The 18,494-nt window shown below is 42.5% G+C and overlaps 1 protein-coding gene across 5 annotated transcripts in view; it reads left to right on the forward strand.

The window, feature by feature from the left end:
- The window catches only part of LOC125465457 (SH2 domain-containing protein 3C-like), a 160,637-nt gene that overhangs the window by 76,104 nt on the left and 66,039 nt on the right, over nt 1-18,494 (forward strand). For all 5 annotated transcript variants that reach the window (XM_048559004.2, XM_048559005.2, XM_048559008.2 and 2 more), the window contains one exon: nt 16,775-16,814. In XM_048559004.2, the coding sequence (XP_048414961.1) occupies nt 16,775-16,814 (40 nt within the window). The remainder of the gene's footprint in view (nt 1-16,774; nt 16,815-18,494) is intronic.

Consider the following 18,494-nt stretch of genomic DNA (forward strand, 5'->3'; position numbering starts at 1 on the left):
ATATAAGAGCTGGGTTCACCTGAGAGTTTTGTGGTTCAGCTGTAGTGTCCCTGCCTCTGAGCCAGAATGCCTAGATTCAAGTCACAATTGCTTCAGCAGTTGGTCATCTGAAAGCTCAGATTTTGGGGGACTCGTGTGCTGTTATGGCCACAAGGCCCAAGTTTAAAATCCCACCTAGGAGAGGAAAAGAGCTGAGCTCCCAGGAAAGTGAAGGAGTAGTGATAATGTCACTGACTTGGTAGTACAGAGGCCCATGTGATGATTTAGGGAAATGGGTTCAATCCCCACTGTAGCAAATGATGAAATTTGGATTCAATAACCACCTGAAAGAGATGAGCTCTTGTTCCTTCCCTTATTTCTGCACCGTTTTGTCTTCTTGTTATTTTGACACTGTTGCTCGTGGGTTATTTATCGATTTAGTTCATTTGTCTTTCAGGAGGGAGCACGTGGTATCCCCCAGTATTCTCAAATTTTTCGGAGATAGTTGGACACGGCAGGGATTATGGTGCATTATTTCCCCCAATAACACTATATTTTGATTTAAGACCACAACTTCGTATTCTCCCCTCTTTGATCATTTTCCCCCAATAGGGACTGTGTTTCTAATTTATTAGTTGGGTATTTTGTTAATTTGGTGGTTTTTCTATTTTACAAAAGATACTGGGTCTCTCCCTCGTTGGGGAGTTGAATTCTGTACGGGGATAGGATCAGAAGTAAAGGATGGAAACTGGTATCTGTGCTAACCTACGAATAACAATGAAGCCCTTGTAAATCTCTAAGAACCTTTTGCTCTCTATTTCAACATATGGATGGTGGTGCGTGCAACGTATCTAACCTCTTCAGAGGGGCACTTTTAGGTGGTGATGTCCTCGCATTCTCTTGTTCATTAGCTGCAATGCCAAGGCTCCAGGCCCTATGCTTGGCTCTGCCACCACAAGGGCTGCCCACCATCCTTATTTGGACAGCAAATCTGGGAACTTTCTCTTAATGGACCAACTCTGGGAAGATTTCTAACAAGCGGAATACGGTCAGAAACCTGGAAGTAGTTTCACTTACAACAAAAGGTGGAGGATTCAGCAGTAGGTAACAACTTATGGAGACTATTCAGCTATAAAAGTTTTCACAATAAAGATCAATTATTAATTCTCAGAATGCAGACATCACAGGCAAAGTTGGCATTTGTTGCCTATTCCTAATACCCAGTAACTTCCTCAACCATGTTGGAAAGCAGTTAGGGGTAAAACCACCATAGTGTGGAACTGGAATCTCGTAGAGGCTAAATCAGGTAACAATTGCAAATTTCCTTCCCAAAACGACATGACAGAACCTGTTGGGTTTTGTACAAGTGTAATAGCTTCATGGCCACTTTTGCTGATAACTTACATAACTAATGCCCATAAACATGTGTTTTACGTTGGGAGTCACTGAATAACAATCATATCCAAAATCCCTTAGCTGGCCCCTTTCCTCTTTAAATGAGTGAAAGTTAACTTATATCTTATAAGCAACACCCTGACAGTGATCATTTAAGTCAACCTAAAACCTGGTATTGAACCTGATGCAGTATGAGAAATTTCCTATATAAGGAGAGATTGAAGGAATTGGGATTGTTCTCTTTGGACAGAAGAAGGCTAGGAGGAGATCTGGTGGACGTTTTCAAAATCATGAGTGGGCTTGATCAAGTAGTTAAGGAAAAACTGCTCCTGCTCATTAAAAGGATCAAAACTAGAAGACATAGGTTTAAATTGATTTAAGACCATAGGAGCAGAAATAAACCAAAATTTTCAAAAAGGGCAAATGTGGTACGGAGAGATCAGTGAGTAGTTAGGGTCTGGAATGCGCTGCCTGTAAGTGTGGGGGGTGGAGGTAGGTTCAATTTGATGCACTCAAAAGGGTATTGAATGATTAGTTGTGTAGGAATAATGTGCAAGATGTGGGGGTTGGCAGAAGTAATAATGCTCCTTTGGAGAGCTGGTGCAGAATGATGGGCTGAATGGACTCCTACTGCCACGACAAGTCTCTGTGCTCTTGTGGGACTGCTCAGTGAGCATCACTGAATGTGCAGACATCATTAAGCACCACTTATTTTTGGTATTGTAATAACAATTAGTCATTTTAATAATATCACATAGCATGCTGATCTCATCACAAACATCTTTATTCCTAAATCTGGTGAAACAAATTAAATCTCATTCGGCAGTCCTTAAACCGATCTCCCTGTAATGGCCCTACCAAAAATCAGATGTTCCAAACAATATCAAAAGAGTTTATGGTTTCTGGAGGGTGGACTGAGAAACTGTGCCTCTCGGATTGTCTCTATAACATTGGGGAAGTTCACCTTGTGATGTTTTGAGAGAAGCCACAGGAATTGAGGAAGGAAAATATGCTCATCCTCCCAAGTCTGTCTCTGTGTGGAATGAAGTTTCATTCTTAGTGAAGGAGGTCAGTTTTAAACTAGACCTCAATCCTAGTTATTTAACTATCCCAGGATTAGAACAGCAGTCAACACAGTTGCTCACAATGGCAGTAACATGCAATATCAGAATGAGTCATTGTTTAACTGTGTGAATTCAAGCTGATTTTTATCACCACCCCATAGTTAGTTAGTAATCCTACCCCAATCTGACTACCATCAGGTAACACAGAACAAGAACTGAACTACAGCAGTTCAAGAGGACTGCTCACAACCTGAGCAGAGAGATTTCAGTGTACAGGTGCATAGGTCCCAGAAAGTTGCCACCCAGGTTGATAGGGTTGTTAAGAAGGCATACGGTGTGTTAGGTTTTATTGGTAGAGGGATTGAATTTTAGAGCCATGAGGTCATGATGCAGCTGTACAAAACTCTGGTGCGGCCACACTTGGAGTATTGCGTACCGTTCCGGTTGTCGCATTAGAGGAAGGATGTGGAACCATTGGAAAGGGTGCAGAGGAGATTTACCAGGATGTTGCCTGGTATGGAGGGAAGGTCTTATCAGGAAAAGCTAGGGGACTTGAGGCTGTTTTCTTCAGAGAGAAGAAGGTTAAGAGGTGACATAATAGAGACATACAAGATGATCAGAGGATTGAATAGGGTGGACAGTGAGAGTCTTTTTCCTCGGATGGTGATGGCTAGCACAAGGGGATATAGCTTTAAATTGAGGGGTGATAGATATAAGACAGATGTCAGAGGTAGTTTCTTTACTCCGAGAGTAGTAAGGGCGTGGAATGCCCTGCCTGCAACAGTAATAGACTTGGCAAGTTTAAGGGCATTTAAAAGGTCATTGGATAAACATATGGATGATAATGGAATAGTGTAGGTTAGATGAGCTTCAGATTGGTTTCACAAATCGGCACAACATCAAGGGTTGCAGGGCCTGCACTGTTATGTTCTATGTTCTCATGGGCAGCCAGGCAAATAAATGCTGGTCCAGCCAGCAATGCCCACATCCCATGAGCGAATTTAAAAAAACCTTATGGTACCTGGGTCACTTTAATCACCTCCACACCCTGTCCTCTTTCTGTGGCACCTTTCCATACTAACATAGGAGATACAAACAAGGAACAAGAGTAGGCCACTTGGCCCTTTGAACCTGCTCCACCATTCGTTAAGATCATGGTTGATCTGATTTTAACCTCAACTCCTCATTCTTGAATATCCCTGATGTTCTTTCATCCTCAGGTAGTCGGAAATCTATCTTCTCTATCCACTAAACACCATTTGGGTGTGAACTTGGCAGAGAACCTCCATTTAGTCACCAACCATGACCTCGATCTTCTATTGATCTGTCATTTTAATTTTCCGACTTTGTCTCACACTGACATGAATATCCTTGGTCTGCTGTGCTGTTCCAGCGAAACTTTAAGTTTAAGGAACAGCATCACATCTTTTGATTAGGTAGTTTACAGCCTTCTGAACTCAACACTGCGTTCAGCAATTTCAGACTGCACACTCCGTCTTCCTATTTTGTTTCCTGTTCTTTGTATGTTTTGGTTTTACCTCTTGGGTTTACTTTCTGACAGCAGAACCTGCTGTCTTTGTTTCTTTCATTGCCTTAACACCATTCCCTGTGGTCCTGTAAGATCAATTCTTCTGTCAATCAAACTCTGTCTTCCGTCTTATTGTCAAACCACGTCCCACCCATCCCTTGTTAAAATCCTATCGCACTTCTTACATTTCTCAGTTTTCATGAAAAGTCCTTGACCAAAATGTTAATTCTGTTTCTCTCTCTCTACAGATGTTGCCTGACCTGTGTGTTTCTAGCATTTGCTGTTTTATGAGAGAAACTGATTTCACTCCCATGTATGGTTGTCTTAATGTTTTGTGCCCTTCAAACTAAGTGCTCTCTTTCAGGAGTCAGGAATCTGACAATGAAACCATTTCCAGACCCAACCCTGCTGGTATCTGTCCTATTCCACACACACAAGCCCCATATACACACACACATTGATGACTTTATGGGACATGTCCAAATAGGCCAACTCCACATTCACCGTTCATTTAAGAAGACCAGTTGGTTCTGGCAGCAGGATACAGTGCTGGACTGTAGTGTCAGCCTAGGTTATGGGTTTTAGTCCTTACGGAGCAGTGCATGAACCAACATCCTTCCATCTCTGTACTACCTACTGAGCCCCTTTAGTTTTAAAGTACCCTGCAATAGGCATAAGGCAACACTATATGTGAGACCTGCAGAAGTGCTGTTGTGGGCTAGATCAAGGACCTCCCCTCAGAGGTGGCACCAGTATCAGGGACCTGGGATCAATTCCACCGTCAGGCAACTGTCTGTGAGGAGTTTGCACATTCTCCCCATGTCTGCGTGGGTTTCCTCCGAGTGCTCCAGTTTCCCCCTGCAGTCCAAAGATGTGCAAGTTAGGTGGATTGGCCATGCTAAATCACCCATAGTATCCAGTGATGTGTAGGTTAGGTGGATTAGTCATGGGAAATGGAGGGTTGTAGGGATAGGGTAAGAGGATGGGTCTAAGTGCGAAGCTCTTCAGAGGGTTGTTGTGAACTTGTTGGCCGAATGGTGTATCTCCATTGTAGAGATTCTAAGATTCACTGCTGGAGAGCAGACATGTTGACAAAACTTCAAGTGTGCCTGCAAATAGGGAGTTAATTTCCCTTCTAAAGTTCCTTAATCAGTGACCCACTGCTGCTTAATCAGTGACTCCTGCCACTGGGAGCCTGGATCTGGGAAACTTATCATTCCCTTGCCCCCAGCACCTCCAAAACAGTCTCCAGATGGCTGAGAAAATTCTGTCTTTCGCACTGAGGGGCATGAATGCTGGAAAATAGAACACATTGCATTTCATATATCAGTAATAATCTTTTGCCGTTAAATCCAATCTTGAACTCCTTCTACTCAGCACGTTTTAGAAAGGCAGCTGTCTGACTGTAAACAGGTACTTTCATCAATCAGACTAGCTTTACGCTGTGGCCTTTTACAGGGTGGCATGGAGAATTACAATTCTATTCTTTATATATTCTCATGTGGGTGTTGCTGGCTGGCCAACATTTATTGCCTGTCCCTAAATGCCTTTGAGAAGGTGGTGCTAAGCTACCAACTGCTGTGTTCCACATGCTGTAGGTTGATCCACAATACCATAAGGGAGGAAATTCCAAGATTTCAACCCAGCAACAGAGAAGGAACAGCAATATAGTTCCAAGTTGGGATGCTGAGTGGCTTGGAGGAGAATTTGCAGATGCTGTTGTTCCCTTATATCTGCTGCACTTGTCTTTCTAAATGGAAGTGGTTGTGGGCTTGGAAGGTATAAGCATCTTGGGCAAATTTCTGTGGTGCATCTTATAGATAGTACACACTGCTGCCACTGAGCATCAGCAGTTGAGTGAATAGACATTTATGGATACAGTGTCAATCTCAGAATTACCAAACTCAATCTGATAATATATTTTTGAAATGTAGTGTTCTGACGTTGGAAATGCAACAGCCAGTTAGTGCGCATCAAGGTTCCATAAAAGGCAATCTGATAATCATCATATCATAAACTGTGAGAAATGAAGGTTGAAGGATAGATATAGATAGCAATAGGACATTGCTTGTTTTTTGAAGAGTGTCATGAGAAGGTTTTACATCCAGCTGAAAGGGCAGACAGTATCTTGGTTCAATGTCTCAACAGAAAGATGTTATTCTGCAGCAGTCCCTCAGTGCTGGACTGTAGCATCAACCGGAATTAAATGTTTGAGTCCCTATACAGCAGTGCATGAAATAACAACCTTCTGGCTTTGCACTAGCCGTTGAGCCACCTTTGTTTTAAAGTACAGTTAGTTGCTGCATTGAGATTGGACGATGGGCTAAGATAAACTTAAATGCTCATCTTCTTTTCTGCAAGATTGTTCACCACTTTATGAAGAAACATGCCTGCTGTCGTCGTGCTTTTTACATATTTGAGAATCACGTACTTTAAGAAATCCTGAGGTGCAGTTATATCCCAGGCACTATGCAGTGAAATAGGACAATAGGTTGCAGTTTAACCAGTGTGGTGAACTTAAGAGTTGAACACCCCTAAGAATATACAAAGCAAAGACAGCGCATCCCACCACCCCCCTCAGCTACCCGCCTTCCCTCCTACACAATACCTGCCCATAGCCCCTCAACACTAGGACAGAGGAAAACTTCGACCATCGTGACTCCCGTCCAAGAGAGACTGTCACACAGCAATGCTTTAAGGTCTGATTTAAAGACTTCAATGCAGGAACTGTCTCCCTCCTGCCTAGAAAAAGGGAGGAGAGTTGGGGGGAAAAAACAACAAAGGAGTGAACAAAATAAGTAAATGGGAGGTTATTTAGGTTTGATTGTAGTAATCTGTTGTCATGGAGATTGATGGTGGAACTAATCCAGTGTCAACAAGGGGAGAGGGAGTGAGCACTACATCAGCTCCAGGCAGATTGGCTTGCACATATGATAATCTCCTGTGAAGAAATATTTCAAATGATCAGCAAGGGATTCTGCGCTGTAGGTTTTCACATTTAACCTGCACTAATTTGCACTATGTGGTTGTGCTGTTTAATGCACTCAGCCATTGCGTGCAGTTTGCAGCACAGAAGGGCCTTAGCATTCCGTACCCCTTCTGGGCTGAGTTGGCTGCTCTGAGCCACCTCAGCAGCTGGAGGAAAACGCTCCAGGTTACTTAGGAAACGAACCAAGCAGGATTCCTGCTTTGGATGCAGCTGCAATTTTGTGTCTGTGTGTTTCAATGAGAAAAAGGATGAACCTGATGGTTATCCCCTACATTGCCAACTGATACCAATTGTATGGCTTCCTCTGAACCATTGCCCCTCTCCAGCACCCTCAGTACATGAGGTGAAAATATCTGCAATAATGGAATAGTGGCTCCGTCAAGTAATCTTTCCCAAGATTGTGTTTTAATTCCCAAACTTGTGCATAGTTTTTAGCAGCTGATGTGTTATTCTCCATACGGCTTTCAGCTGTGGCTCAGCTGGTAATGCACTCCTCTCTGAGTCAAAATATTAAGGTTCAAATTCAACACCAGAGACTTTAAACATGAATCCTAAGCTAACATTCCAATACAATACTGCAGGAGCTTTTCACTGCATTGTTGAAAAACATATCTTTTGAAAGTGAAACTGAAGTCCTGTTTGCCTTCTTGGTTAGATGCAAAAGGATGCCTGGCACTATTCCTTAACTGTTGTTGAGTCAGGATCATGACATTTCCTTCCTAATAGTATTGTAGGTCTACCTGGAACTTGTGGATTATCGTGGTTCAAAAAGGCAGCTCACTACCATCTAAGGAGAGGCTGAATAGGCTGGGACCTCTTTTATATCCTTGGAGTGAAGAAGGTTGAGGGCTGACCTTTTATAAGTCTATAAAATCATGAGGGGCATAGATAAGGTGAATAGCCACGGTCTTTTCCCCCAGGGTAGGGGAGTTCAAAGCCAAGGAGCACAGATTTAAGGTGAGAGGGGAAAGATTTGAAGGGCAACCTTTTCACAGAGTGTGGTGCATTTATGGAATGAACTGCCAGTGGAAGTGGTAGGTGCAGGTGCAGTTCCAACACTTTAAATGCATAGAAACTTGACTAGAAAAGGCTTAGAGGGATATGGGCTAAATGTAGGCAAATGGTACTACTTTTGTTTAGGAAACCTGGTCGGCATGGATGAATTAATCCGAAGGGTCTATTTCTGAGCTGTATGACTCTCTGATTCAATAACTAGGGACAGGTGATAAATGCCCACATCCCACGAGTGAATAAAACAAACTATCCTTAAGAAGAATACAGGAGGTTACCTTGTTCTGGCCAATATTTATCCCCCTATCAACATTATGCTAAATTAAACAATCTGCTCATTATCGTATTGTTTGTGAGAGTTTACTGTGTTCACAATAGCTGCCATGTCTCCTGCATCACCACAGCAAGTGTTTGGTGATATCCCATGGTTATGAAAGCTAATAGCTGCTATGTAAATATAAGGCTTTTTTTTTAGCTGCATTATACCTTCAAGGAGATGATGGTTTTAAGCGGAGATTGCAGCGTGTGGATGCACAATCTCCATTCAGCTCACTTGCTTGTCAGGATGCATCCTTGAACAGCTGCTTATGGATCTGTAACTTGAGAAGTACCTGTATAACAACAGATATTGACAGTCACCACTTCTGTACACTCAGCACTTCTCTAAGTATCTTTCAACAAACTGCCATCCCTGGAGAGCTAATCACTAACTTTTCCCATTCCGGCAATCAATGGATCCTGCTTCCAAAATTTCTTTCAAGTTCATGTGTTTAATTTACCATTAATATTCTATTGCTTAAAATTCATTTGCCTTTCCTTGTTCTATATGGGCTGCTCTAGTCTAGTTGATGATATGATAATAATCGTTACATTCTTTACTGCATCAGTGGAATAGTCCATTCTGGAGGAAAACAGCATCGTAAAACCATGGGTTTTCCAATAGTTTACTGAGTGATAACACCATATTGATCAGGGGGAACCAAATTCAATTCTTCTGTTTAGCTGATCCCAAACTGGGCACCTTTGTGGGCACCATTAATAGCTTCAAAGTTCAGGGGTTAAGGAAAGGAAGAATTATCCGGTATTCTTGATCTATTATTATCTAGTGATTCCACTTCAGAAATGGGTGCATGTTCACGTTGGGAAGGGATGGCTTTGAGTTTAGTTTACATCTAAGTGCACACAGTTATTGCCCACACTCACTGTCGAGGTTCACAAACAAAGACTAGCCACATTTGGACAAGTTAGCAAACAATAGCCTTTGAAGCCATGACACAAGTTAGTGCCTTGAGGGCAGCAGGGAGATAATACTCCATGTTATGTATTAAATAAAAGATGACTGAGAGTACGATGAGCTAACCGCAGTTAATTAATAGCACCATTACACAACCATTTATTGTTGCACCGTTACCATGTTTTATATCATGTTAATGTCTTGTTAATAGCCACTTTATCTCCTGGTAATTGCTTTTAATTGCTTCTTCATATTCCCCCCCCCCCACTTTAAATCAAAACATTACCCTTAATGGGAAAGGAAGCAGACTGTGAAACATTAACTCTTCTCTTGGTACAGTTCACTGCACCAAAGCACTCACTGTTGGGAAAGGATCTTTGTGTTATTTTATTTTTTTTCCCAGAGTACTCTCTTCCTGCCCTGAGAGGGCTGTATGCTGATTCGCAGACAAGCTGCCTATCCTCTTGGACTTAGGACATGTGAGTTTCCAGAATGATTCTTGTCAAGCTTTTCAATTGTGAGAGGCATTGCAACCAAACCTACTCTGCCTTGTCTAGGCTTTAGACATGATCCTCTGGAAAATGGATTAAGAATGGGTAAACCCTGAATGATTTGTCCGGTGTCTGCAATATACCTTGTGGATTACTGTAAAAACCTATCTGGTTCTCTGATGTCCTTTGAGGAAGGAAGTCTGTTGTCCCTAAAGCCTGCACTCTCCCCTGAGATGGTCTAGCATTGTCAGAGTGAGTCATTAATTTTTCCTGCTGAGTTGCTGTTGGCATTTGTGTTCAGTTGAAAACATGCTACCTAAAGGACATTTTATAAACAGACTCCAGCAGTAAGCAACGGTTGGCTACACTGGACAATGTCAACATACAAAGTGGTTCTTCTGAAAGCTAAATCTAACTTGTACCAAGTGCTGGGATAGCAAAGTGTGGAGCTGGATGAACACAGCAGGCCAAGCAGCATCTTAGGAGCACAAAAGCTGATGTTTCGGGTCTAGACCCTTGCTGCTTGGCCTGCTGTGTTCATCCAGCTCTACAATTTGTTATCTCGGATTCTCCAGCATCTGTAGTTCTCATTATCTCTGTACCAAGTGCTGAATGGGTTAACCTTGGAAACTGTCCAGACCTGTATCCGATGTAGTCTGAAAGGATGCACATGTCCAGAACATTGGTTCCTGAGTTTGAAATGCTTTGTCATTTTGAATGTAGCAGAAACAGATGTTGTTCCATAAAAATGATCTTGTACATCCCTCTTGAGAGAAACTCTTTCTGTCAGTTGAGCACTAACAGGACAATGCAGCTGAAGTATTTGGAGAGTAAATGAATAGTCTAAGTTAAATGAAACCTTTAGCATATGACAAACATCACAGCAAATCTCACACCAGAATGTCATTAACATCATCAATCAAATTTTACCAAGTGTTTTTAATAAATCATATTCTGACTGGTGGCTTATACTGATTTTGTTCAAACATTTCCAAACAGTTTGGAAGCCAATGTTCATAAATTGACCATAAACCAGCAATATCCATAAATTGAAACAATCAAATTAATATCCAGCCTTTGCCAATTCTTCCTTTTGTCCAGCTGTAACATGTACTTGACAGCAAAACTTTAACATTGTAGCAACCTGTAAAAATACTAAAGTTGTCCATTGAATTAGGTACTAACTGTCAAAGTTGCCTGCATAGAAATTTTTTCTGCATCACAATTTAAGTCAAATTGCAATCATTTGTTATTTAGAGATGGCAGCTCTGAGGAACGAATGCTGTAGAAAATGTAATTCCTTGGAAATTTCAACCTGTCAAAAAACATGATTACCACATATTTCAGCCAATCTGTCAGTGCCTTTAGGAATGACAAAATAAATTGTGTCATGAGTTTCAGTGAGTTTTTCCCACTCTAAGTTTCTTCTACAATCAAAGTCCTCATTCTTGCTGCGTTAGGTCTGCATGAGTATCATCCCCAGGTAATTCATCCTTTGGCTTTAACCCTGTGATTATATGATGACGTGCAGTTTCCAACAGTCCAATATACTTCCTTACTCCTGGGATTCTGAGGGCAACTGTAGATTGTGCAATTTTACAAACCAGAGTTAGCAAACTCCGCACACACCCAGGGATCAATTCTGGGAGTTTCTTTGTCTGTGTAGTTTAAGCTACACTGACAGTGGGAAATAGAACTGGAGGCAGACGGAGCTTATATTCCTCATACAGATGGCCTCAAGGCCCTCCGCTTCTTCCTGTCCCGCAGGCCTCCTCCACAATCCCCCTCCACCGACACCCTCATCCGCCTAGCCGAACTCGTCCTCCCCCTCAACAACTTCTGTTTCGATTCCTCCCACTTCCTATAGACCAAGGGGGTGGCCATGGGTACCCGCATGGGCCCAAGCTATGCCTGCCTCTTTGTAGGTTACGTGGAACAGTCCCTCTTCCGCACCTACACAGGCCCCAAACCCCACCTCTTCCTCCGTTACATTGATGACTGTATCGGTGCCGCCTCTTGCTCCCCAGAGGAGCTCAAACAGTTCATCCACTTCACCAACACCATCCACCCCAACCTCAAGTTCACCTGGGACATCTCCAACACATCCCTCACCTTCCTGGACCTCTCAGTCTCCATCTCAGGTAACCAGCTAGAAACTGATGTCCATTTCAAGCCCACTGACTCCCACAGCTACCAAGAATACACCACCTCCCACCCACCTTCCTGCAAAAGTTCCATCCCCTATTCCCAATTCTGCCGCATCTGCTCCCAGGATGAGGCATTCCACTCCCGCACATCCCAGATGTTCACGTTCTTCAAGGACCGCAACTTCCCCCCACAGTGGTCGAGAACACCCTTGACCACATCTCCCGCATTTCCTGCAACACAGCCCTCACACCCCGCCCCCACCACAACCGCCCCCAGAGGATCCCCCTCATTCTCACATACCACCCCACCAACCTCCAGATACAACGCATCATCCTCCGACACTTCCGCCATCTACAATCCAACCCCACCACACAAGCCATTTTTCCATCCCCACACTTGTCTGCCTTCCGGAGAGACCACTGTCTCCGCGAATCCCTTGTCCGCTCCACACTCCCCACCAACCCCACACCTGGCACCTTCCCCTGCAACCGCAGGAAGCGCTACACTTGCCCCCACACCTCCTCCCTCACCCCCATCCCAGGCCCCAAGATGACCTTCCATATCAAGCAGATGTTCACCTGCACATCTGCCAATGTGGTATATTGTATCCATTGTACCCGGTGTGGCTTCCTCTACATTGGGGAAACCAAGCGGAGGCTTGGGGACCGCTTTGCAGAACACCTCCGCTCGGTTCGCAACAAACAACTGCACCTCCCAGTCGCGAACCATTTCAACTCCCCCTCCCATTCCTCAGACAACATGTCCATCATGGGCCTCCTGCAGTGCCACAATGATGCCACCTGAAGGTTGCAAGAACAGCAACTCATATTCCGCTTGGGAACCCTGTAGCCCAATGGTATCAACGTGGACTTCACAAGCTTCAAAATCTCCTCTTCCCCATCTGCATCCCAAAACCAGCCCAGCTCTTCCCCTGTACCCACTGCATCACCAAACCAGCCCAGCTCGTCCCCTCCCCCCACTGCATCCCAAAACCAGCCCAGCCTGTCTCTGTTTCCCTAACCTGTTCTTCCTCTCACCCATCCCTTCCTCCCACGTCAAGCCGCACCTCCATTTCCTACCTACTAACCTCATCCCGCCTCCTTGACCTGTCCATCTTCCCTGGACTGACCTATCCCCTCCCTACCTCCCCACCTATACTCTCCTCTCCACCTATCTTGTTTTCTCTCCACCTTCAGTCTGCCTCGCCCTCTCTCCCTATTTATTCCAGTTCCCTCTCCCCATCCCCCTCTCTGATGAAGGGTCTAGGCCCGAAACGTCAGCTTTTGTGCTCCTGAGATGCTGCTTGGTCTGCTGTGTTCATCCAGCTCCACACTTTGTTATCTCAGAAGGAGCTTATTCTGTTTTCAGATCAGCTAAATTTGGATAATATTTGAGTGAGTTTTGACAGTGCTAGTATGACTGAAGAGACAGTCTTAAATCACACATACTCTCTCTAAACATACAAAGCACATGCACACCTGCACTCAACATACACACAATACACACAACACACGCAAACACATCCTCTCGTGCTCTCTTTCTCTCTCTCTATCTCTCTCCCTCCCTCTCTCCTCTCTCTCTCTCTCTCTCTCTCTCTCTCACGCACACACAAACATGCACAAAAACTTAGTCACAAGTGAAATATTTGTTCCACCAGTGTAATACCTTTGGTATTACTGTAATGATGCACACAAAGAACCAGTTGCAAATGTTCCTTTTGATATTCACTAGTTTGCAACTGAGAGAGTCTGCAGTGTGGTTCTGTATGTTTCCTGCCCCTAATTACTGGGCTGTCATTTGTATCCACATTCATTCTCAAGCAGGTGTGATAGTGTCACTGAGCCTATCATCACACATATTTCAGGGTTTACAATGTATAGAATAACATTGAGTACACAGACCTGAACTAGGCCATTGGTTTAACTGGTCTATGCTAGTCTTATCTTTGATATGAGACTCCTTCCACATCTCATTATTTTACACTACATATATACATTACATTATTTTACATCTTTCCACTTCTTGCTCCCTCATGTGCATTTCTGACTTTCTCATAAATGCATCAAACCTATTCAGCTCAACTACTCCTTGTGACACCAAATCCTGTATTCAAATCAGGTAAAGTTACTTCTCCCAAGTACCCTGTCAGATTTATTACTACCTATCTTATATTTAGGACCTGTGATTTTAGTTTTCCCAACAGATAGAAATTAAATTTCTATGTCCATTCTCTCAAATGCCTGCATAAATTTTGAAAGTCTGCATTAAAATATTATTAGCATTCTCTGAAATTCCCTACAAAATAGCAATTGTCCTTTAAAGGTCAGAATTCCCTTTGCTGAAAGATGAGATGACTAATCAAGCCAGGAAGCTCAGGAGGAAACCATTCTGTCCAAATGTTAGACCCAGATTCCGTTCCCAGATCAATGTGGATCACAGAATTTGAATAGCTGGAAGTCTGATGTAACCCTGGGGTGAATTATGAATAACAAGGCCTCCTCTCCCTATGGATTTACAAAGAGAAAATAAGAGTTAGGCCCTTCTGTTCTTCTCTGTCTTGATTCATTGCTGGTTGTTTCCTAGATTGATGTGTATCATTTCATTCCCTGTAAGAGTCAAGTATAGACTAATACTCAGCCCTTGTCAACATTCATGAATTAAACTGAGTGACTATTTTAAGATCAAATAAATGGGGTAAATATTGGAGTAATGTTATATTGGATATCATGAAGGAGAGCAAAAAGAATAAGAGTGAAGAAGAGGTCAGTCTCGAAGGAATGTTTGGGTGTCGTCGTGTTTTAAAGCCTGGGGATATAGGGAGGAAGGATTACTAAGTGATGTGAAGAGTTCTCTGGTTGGTGAAGTTAGGAAACCATGCCTTGTTAGAGGAGACTATACTGATCCTTCAGTTCAGCACTGTGAGGATTCAGGGTGTGCGATGCCCTACTTGGATTTTACTGAGAACGAGGCAGGAAAATAGATGTGCGAAGATTTAAGCCTTTGGATTTTGTATAATTCTAGGGAGTGTTGTGAGAACCAGTCAAATTCAGGATTATGGAAAGAAACGTTGGATTCCCTGAGTGAATAAGAAGAGGAGAAATGCTGATAGTATTTATCCTTTCATTTTCCCCCCTCCTACAATTGTCTGTCACCTGTGGATTCCCCAGGTAAGTGGGTGGGTGGATGATCAGTTCACAAGCCTCAGCATCCCACACAGATGCTTATTAAAGGAAACCAGGCAAATGCATGAGAGAAAAGGGAATAGAAAGATATGTTGATAGACTGGGAAAGAAAAGGTAGAAAAGACAAAGTTTTGTGTGAAGTACAAACATCAACACAGACCAAGGTAATAAAATGTGAGGCTAGATGAACACAGCAGGCCCAGCAGCATCTCAGGAGCACAAAAGCTCTCTGATGAAGGGTCTAGGCCCGAAACGTCAGCTTTTGTGCTCCTGAGATGCTGCTTGGCCTGCTGTGTTCATCCAGCCTCACATTTTATTATCTTGGAATTCTCCAGCATCTGCAGTTCCCATTATCTCATCAACACAGACCAGTTGAGCTTAACAGCCTGTTTCAGTGCCATATATTTCTATGGTGTGGAGGCGCCAGTGTTAGACTGGGGTGGACAGGGTTCAAAATCGCATGACACCAGGTCATAGTCCAACAGGTTTATTTGAAAACACAAACTTTCGATCCTCGGTCCTTTTCCGAAAGCTTGAGTTTTCAAATAAACCTATTGGACTATAACCTGCAGCCATGTGATTTCCGACCATATTTTTTATGTAATACTCCTGAAGGGTTCAAGACTTGGTTTAAAAACTGTATCATCTTATTTTCTTTATATTGTGGACTAAAATAGAAAAGAGGTGTTCTCTAAAGACAGCAGAAGGAGTAACTGCATTGTTGAAAACAAGTTACTGGAAATCATTGTGAGTTGTATTTACATTGATGCTTTGCAAGCATTGGGAGAAGTGAGATTTGCATGGCACTGGAGTATGTGCACAAAATGGCATTTGTCCGGCAATGAGTAATTGATCAGCTTGTGTAATTTACCAAAGTCATCAGCCTGATGACACCTCTCTGACTGGCGCCTGGCTAGCTGAACAGCATGCATATATGAGCAATACAGGAAGAGTTCCTATATCCCTACAGTATAAATGTCTGAAGCCTGAAAAAAAATCAGTTTGTTTTTCTCACCAGTTGCTGTAAGCTGCTGCTTCTAACTGTAAGTAAGAGAAGCATTTAAATTACTGTACCAATTGCCCTGTACCTCCTGTGACAAAGTGAAAGAATCTGAAGAAAAGAAATCCAAGAACTGAAGGTCTTGGGAAGCAAAAGAAACATTTCATTGACAAAACACTAAAGTAACACTGACCATGTGGCTGGTGCTATTGAGTTGCATTTCCCCCAATTTTTTTCTTCCACCCACAACACCAATATACTACTGTTTGTCCTAGTCCTGTCTGTCTGTCTGTTTAGGGGCTATTAAAAATGGTTTATAGTTTTAACTAATAAAGCTATTGGTGGATGATTCATAGTTGTTGACTTGTGATTTGAATGTTCTTGTTAAGTACTTAGGAACTTGGTCAGTATCTCTGTTGATTTGCTTCCAAAACACAGGTAAATTGGAGATTTTCTGTATTTTGATTCAATCGCTAAGTTTTGTGTTCATCCTTGGAGCAGTGGGGCTCAAGAATCAATGCATTTTCCTAAGAGGATTGTAACAGCCTCCTGAACGTTGGGTGCAGAGGCTCGAAGCAACTCCTTACGTATTCTGTCTCCCTCCCTTCTTGAGTCTGGCAACTTCTCTGCTCTCTGAGCCCCATATTTGGTTCTCCAGTTCACTGAATCATCTTCCTAACGCCAATGGCATTGTAACCAACTGTCTCATCGCCATGTGCTTCAATAATTTTCCTTTTTTCTTTCTCTCTACAGTAACTTACAGAACGTGGATTCCAAGTCGGAATATGTCAAGGTGAGAATAATTTGTGGTTTCTTAAAGGAGTACCATGCTTGGTGGAGCTAATGGCCTATTTATGTACTGACATCCCACAGAACCGATTTACTGCTAAAATTTTCAGAATAATCTCCCTGGGCATATCTGGGGAACACCCCACTCTGGCACTACGTTAACCAATTAGTTGCTCAAACAAGAAAGCCAAATGTCACCTCTGGTAGCACCTTCCCCTGGTGGAGCTGAGCCAACAAGTCAGAAAGCCCTAGGTTCCCTTACAGCAATGTTTGCTAAGATTGATTAACTCATTTTTGCTGTGTACATCATCTCTCAAGAATTGGCCTCAGTGGATGAAGATTAGCTAAGGCTCCTGCTGCCAATTATCCTTCAACTTTAAAAAAAAATTACAAGCAACTCCTATGAATGTGGTGTGTATTGAACTTGCCTCCATAAACTTTGATCACTAGAGTGTAATGCCAACAGCGCAGGTTGAATCTGGTGCATCACCAGGATGAGATATTAAATGTGACTCTGGTGATGAACGGATTTTATTTTTAGTGTTATTGAGCACTGAACATATACACAGTTTTTCTTAAATGTATGTTTGATAATATCCAGTGTCTCCTAAAGCTGCTGTTCCCATGTAATGCATTGTCTGAGAAATTGTGCTTACAGTAGGAAAAATGTATATTCGCAGTGTACAATTGGCTTTAATCTCCAGGCTGTTCTCGTATGGTTAATTTGACATAATTAATGGTAGGAGCAGTATCATATTTAGTGCAGGGCTTATTGCTTATGGACCTGTGACTTGCCATCCAACGCAGAAGGAAAGAGTGAGGAAGAGTTAATAGGAGATGGGAAAGACCAAAGAGTGCATTTCAGCCAGCCAAATACTAAACTGCTACTAATAGCTCAATATCATGTTTACTCAATGATATCAAGGTCTCAAACAACAACATAATTTTAATAAATTATATAAGTGTATAAGCTGTTGAAGAAATTAGATAAATGGGTGAAATTTATCAACTCTGCAGCTTTTTCCAAAATAGAATCTTTGAATGACACATCACAGAAGGGGCCATTCACTCCATCAAGCCTGTGCCTGCTCTTTAGTACAGCCATTCACTTAAATTCACATTCATTGTCCTTCTCTGCAACTCACATTTCCCCTCCAAGTATTTATTCAATTCTCTCTGAATACTGCCATGGAATCTGCAGTCACTACTCCTACAGACAGCACATTCTAGATCACAACTTTAAAAAAAAAGTTGCCTCATGTCACCTGTGATTCTTTTCTTTTTGTCAATCACCTTAAACTGTGTCTTTTCTAGAAGATTTTTTCTTTTTATGTACTCTATCAGAGCCATTCATGGTTTGGAATATCTTCAATGAAATGTTCTCCCAACCTTTCCTGCTCCAAGGAGAATAATCCCAGCCAGTCTAATCTCCCAGTGTGATTGAAGTCCCTTCACCCAGGAAACTTTATTATAAACCTCTCCTGCAACCTTTCCAAGGCTGGAATTAAACACACAGCTCTAGTTGAAGGAAACCAGAACTTTTTATAAAGGTTTAGCATCTCATGATGTGACATAATTTTTAAAGGATCTCGTTAACTCAAAAATGGACTTTTGAGTAGGAGCTGTGATATTCATCCAAACAACTCTTTTTCCAATATACTTATAATTTTGTTTTACTGGACAT

Source organism: Stegostoma tigrinum, chromosome 29, assembly GCF_030684315.1.
Source record: "Stegostoma tigrinum isolate sSteTig4 chromosome 29, sSteTig4.hap1, whole genome shotgun sequence".
Classification (NCBI taxonomy): Eukaryota; Metazoa; Chordata; class Chondrichthyes; order Orectolobiformes; family Stegostomatidae; genus Stegostoma; species Stegostoma tigrinum.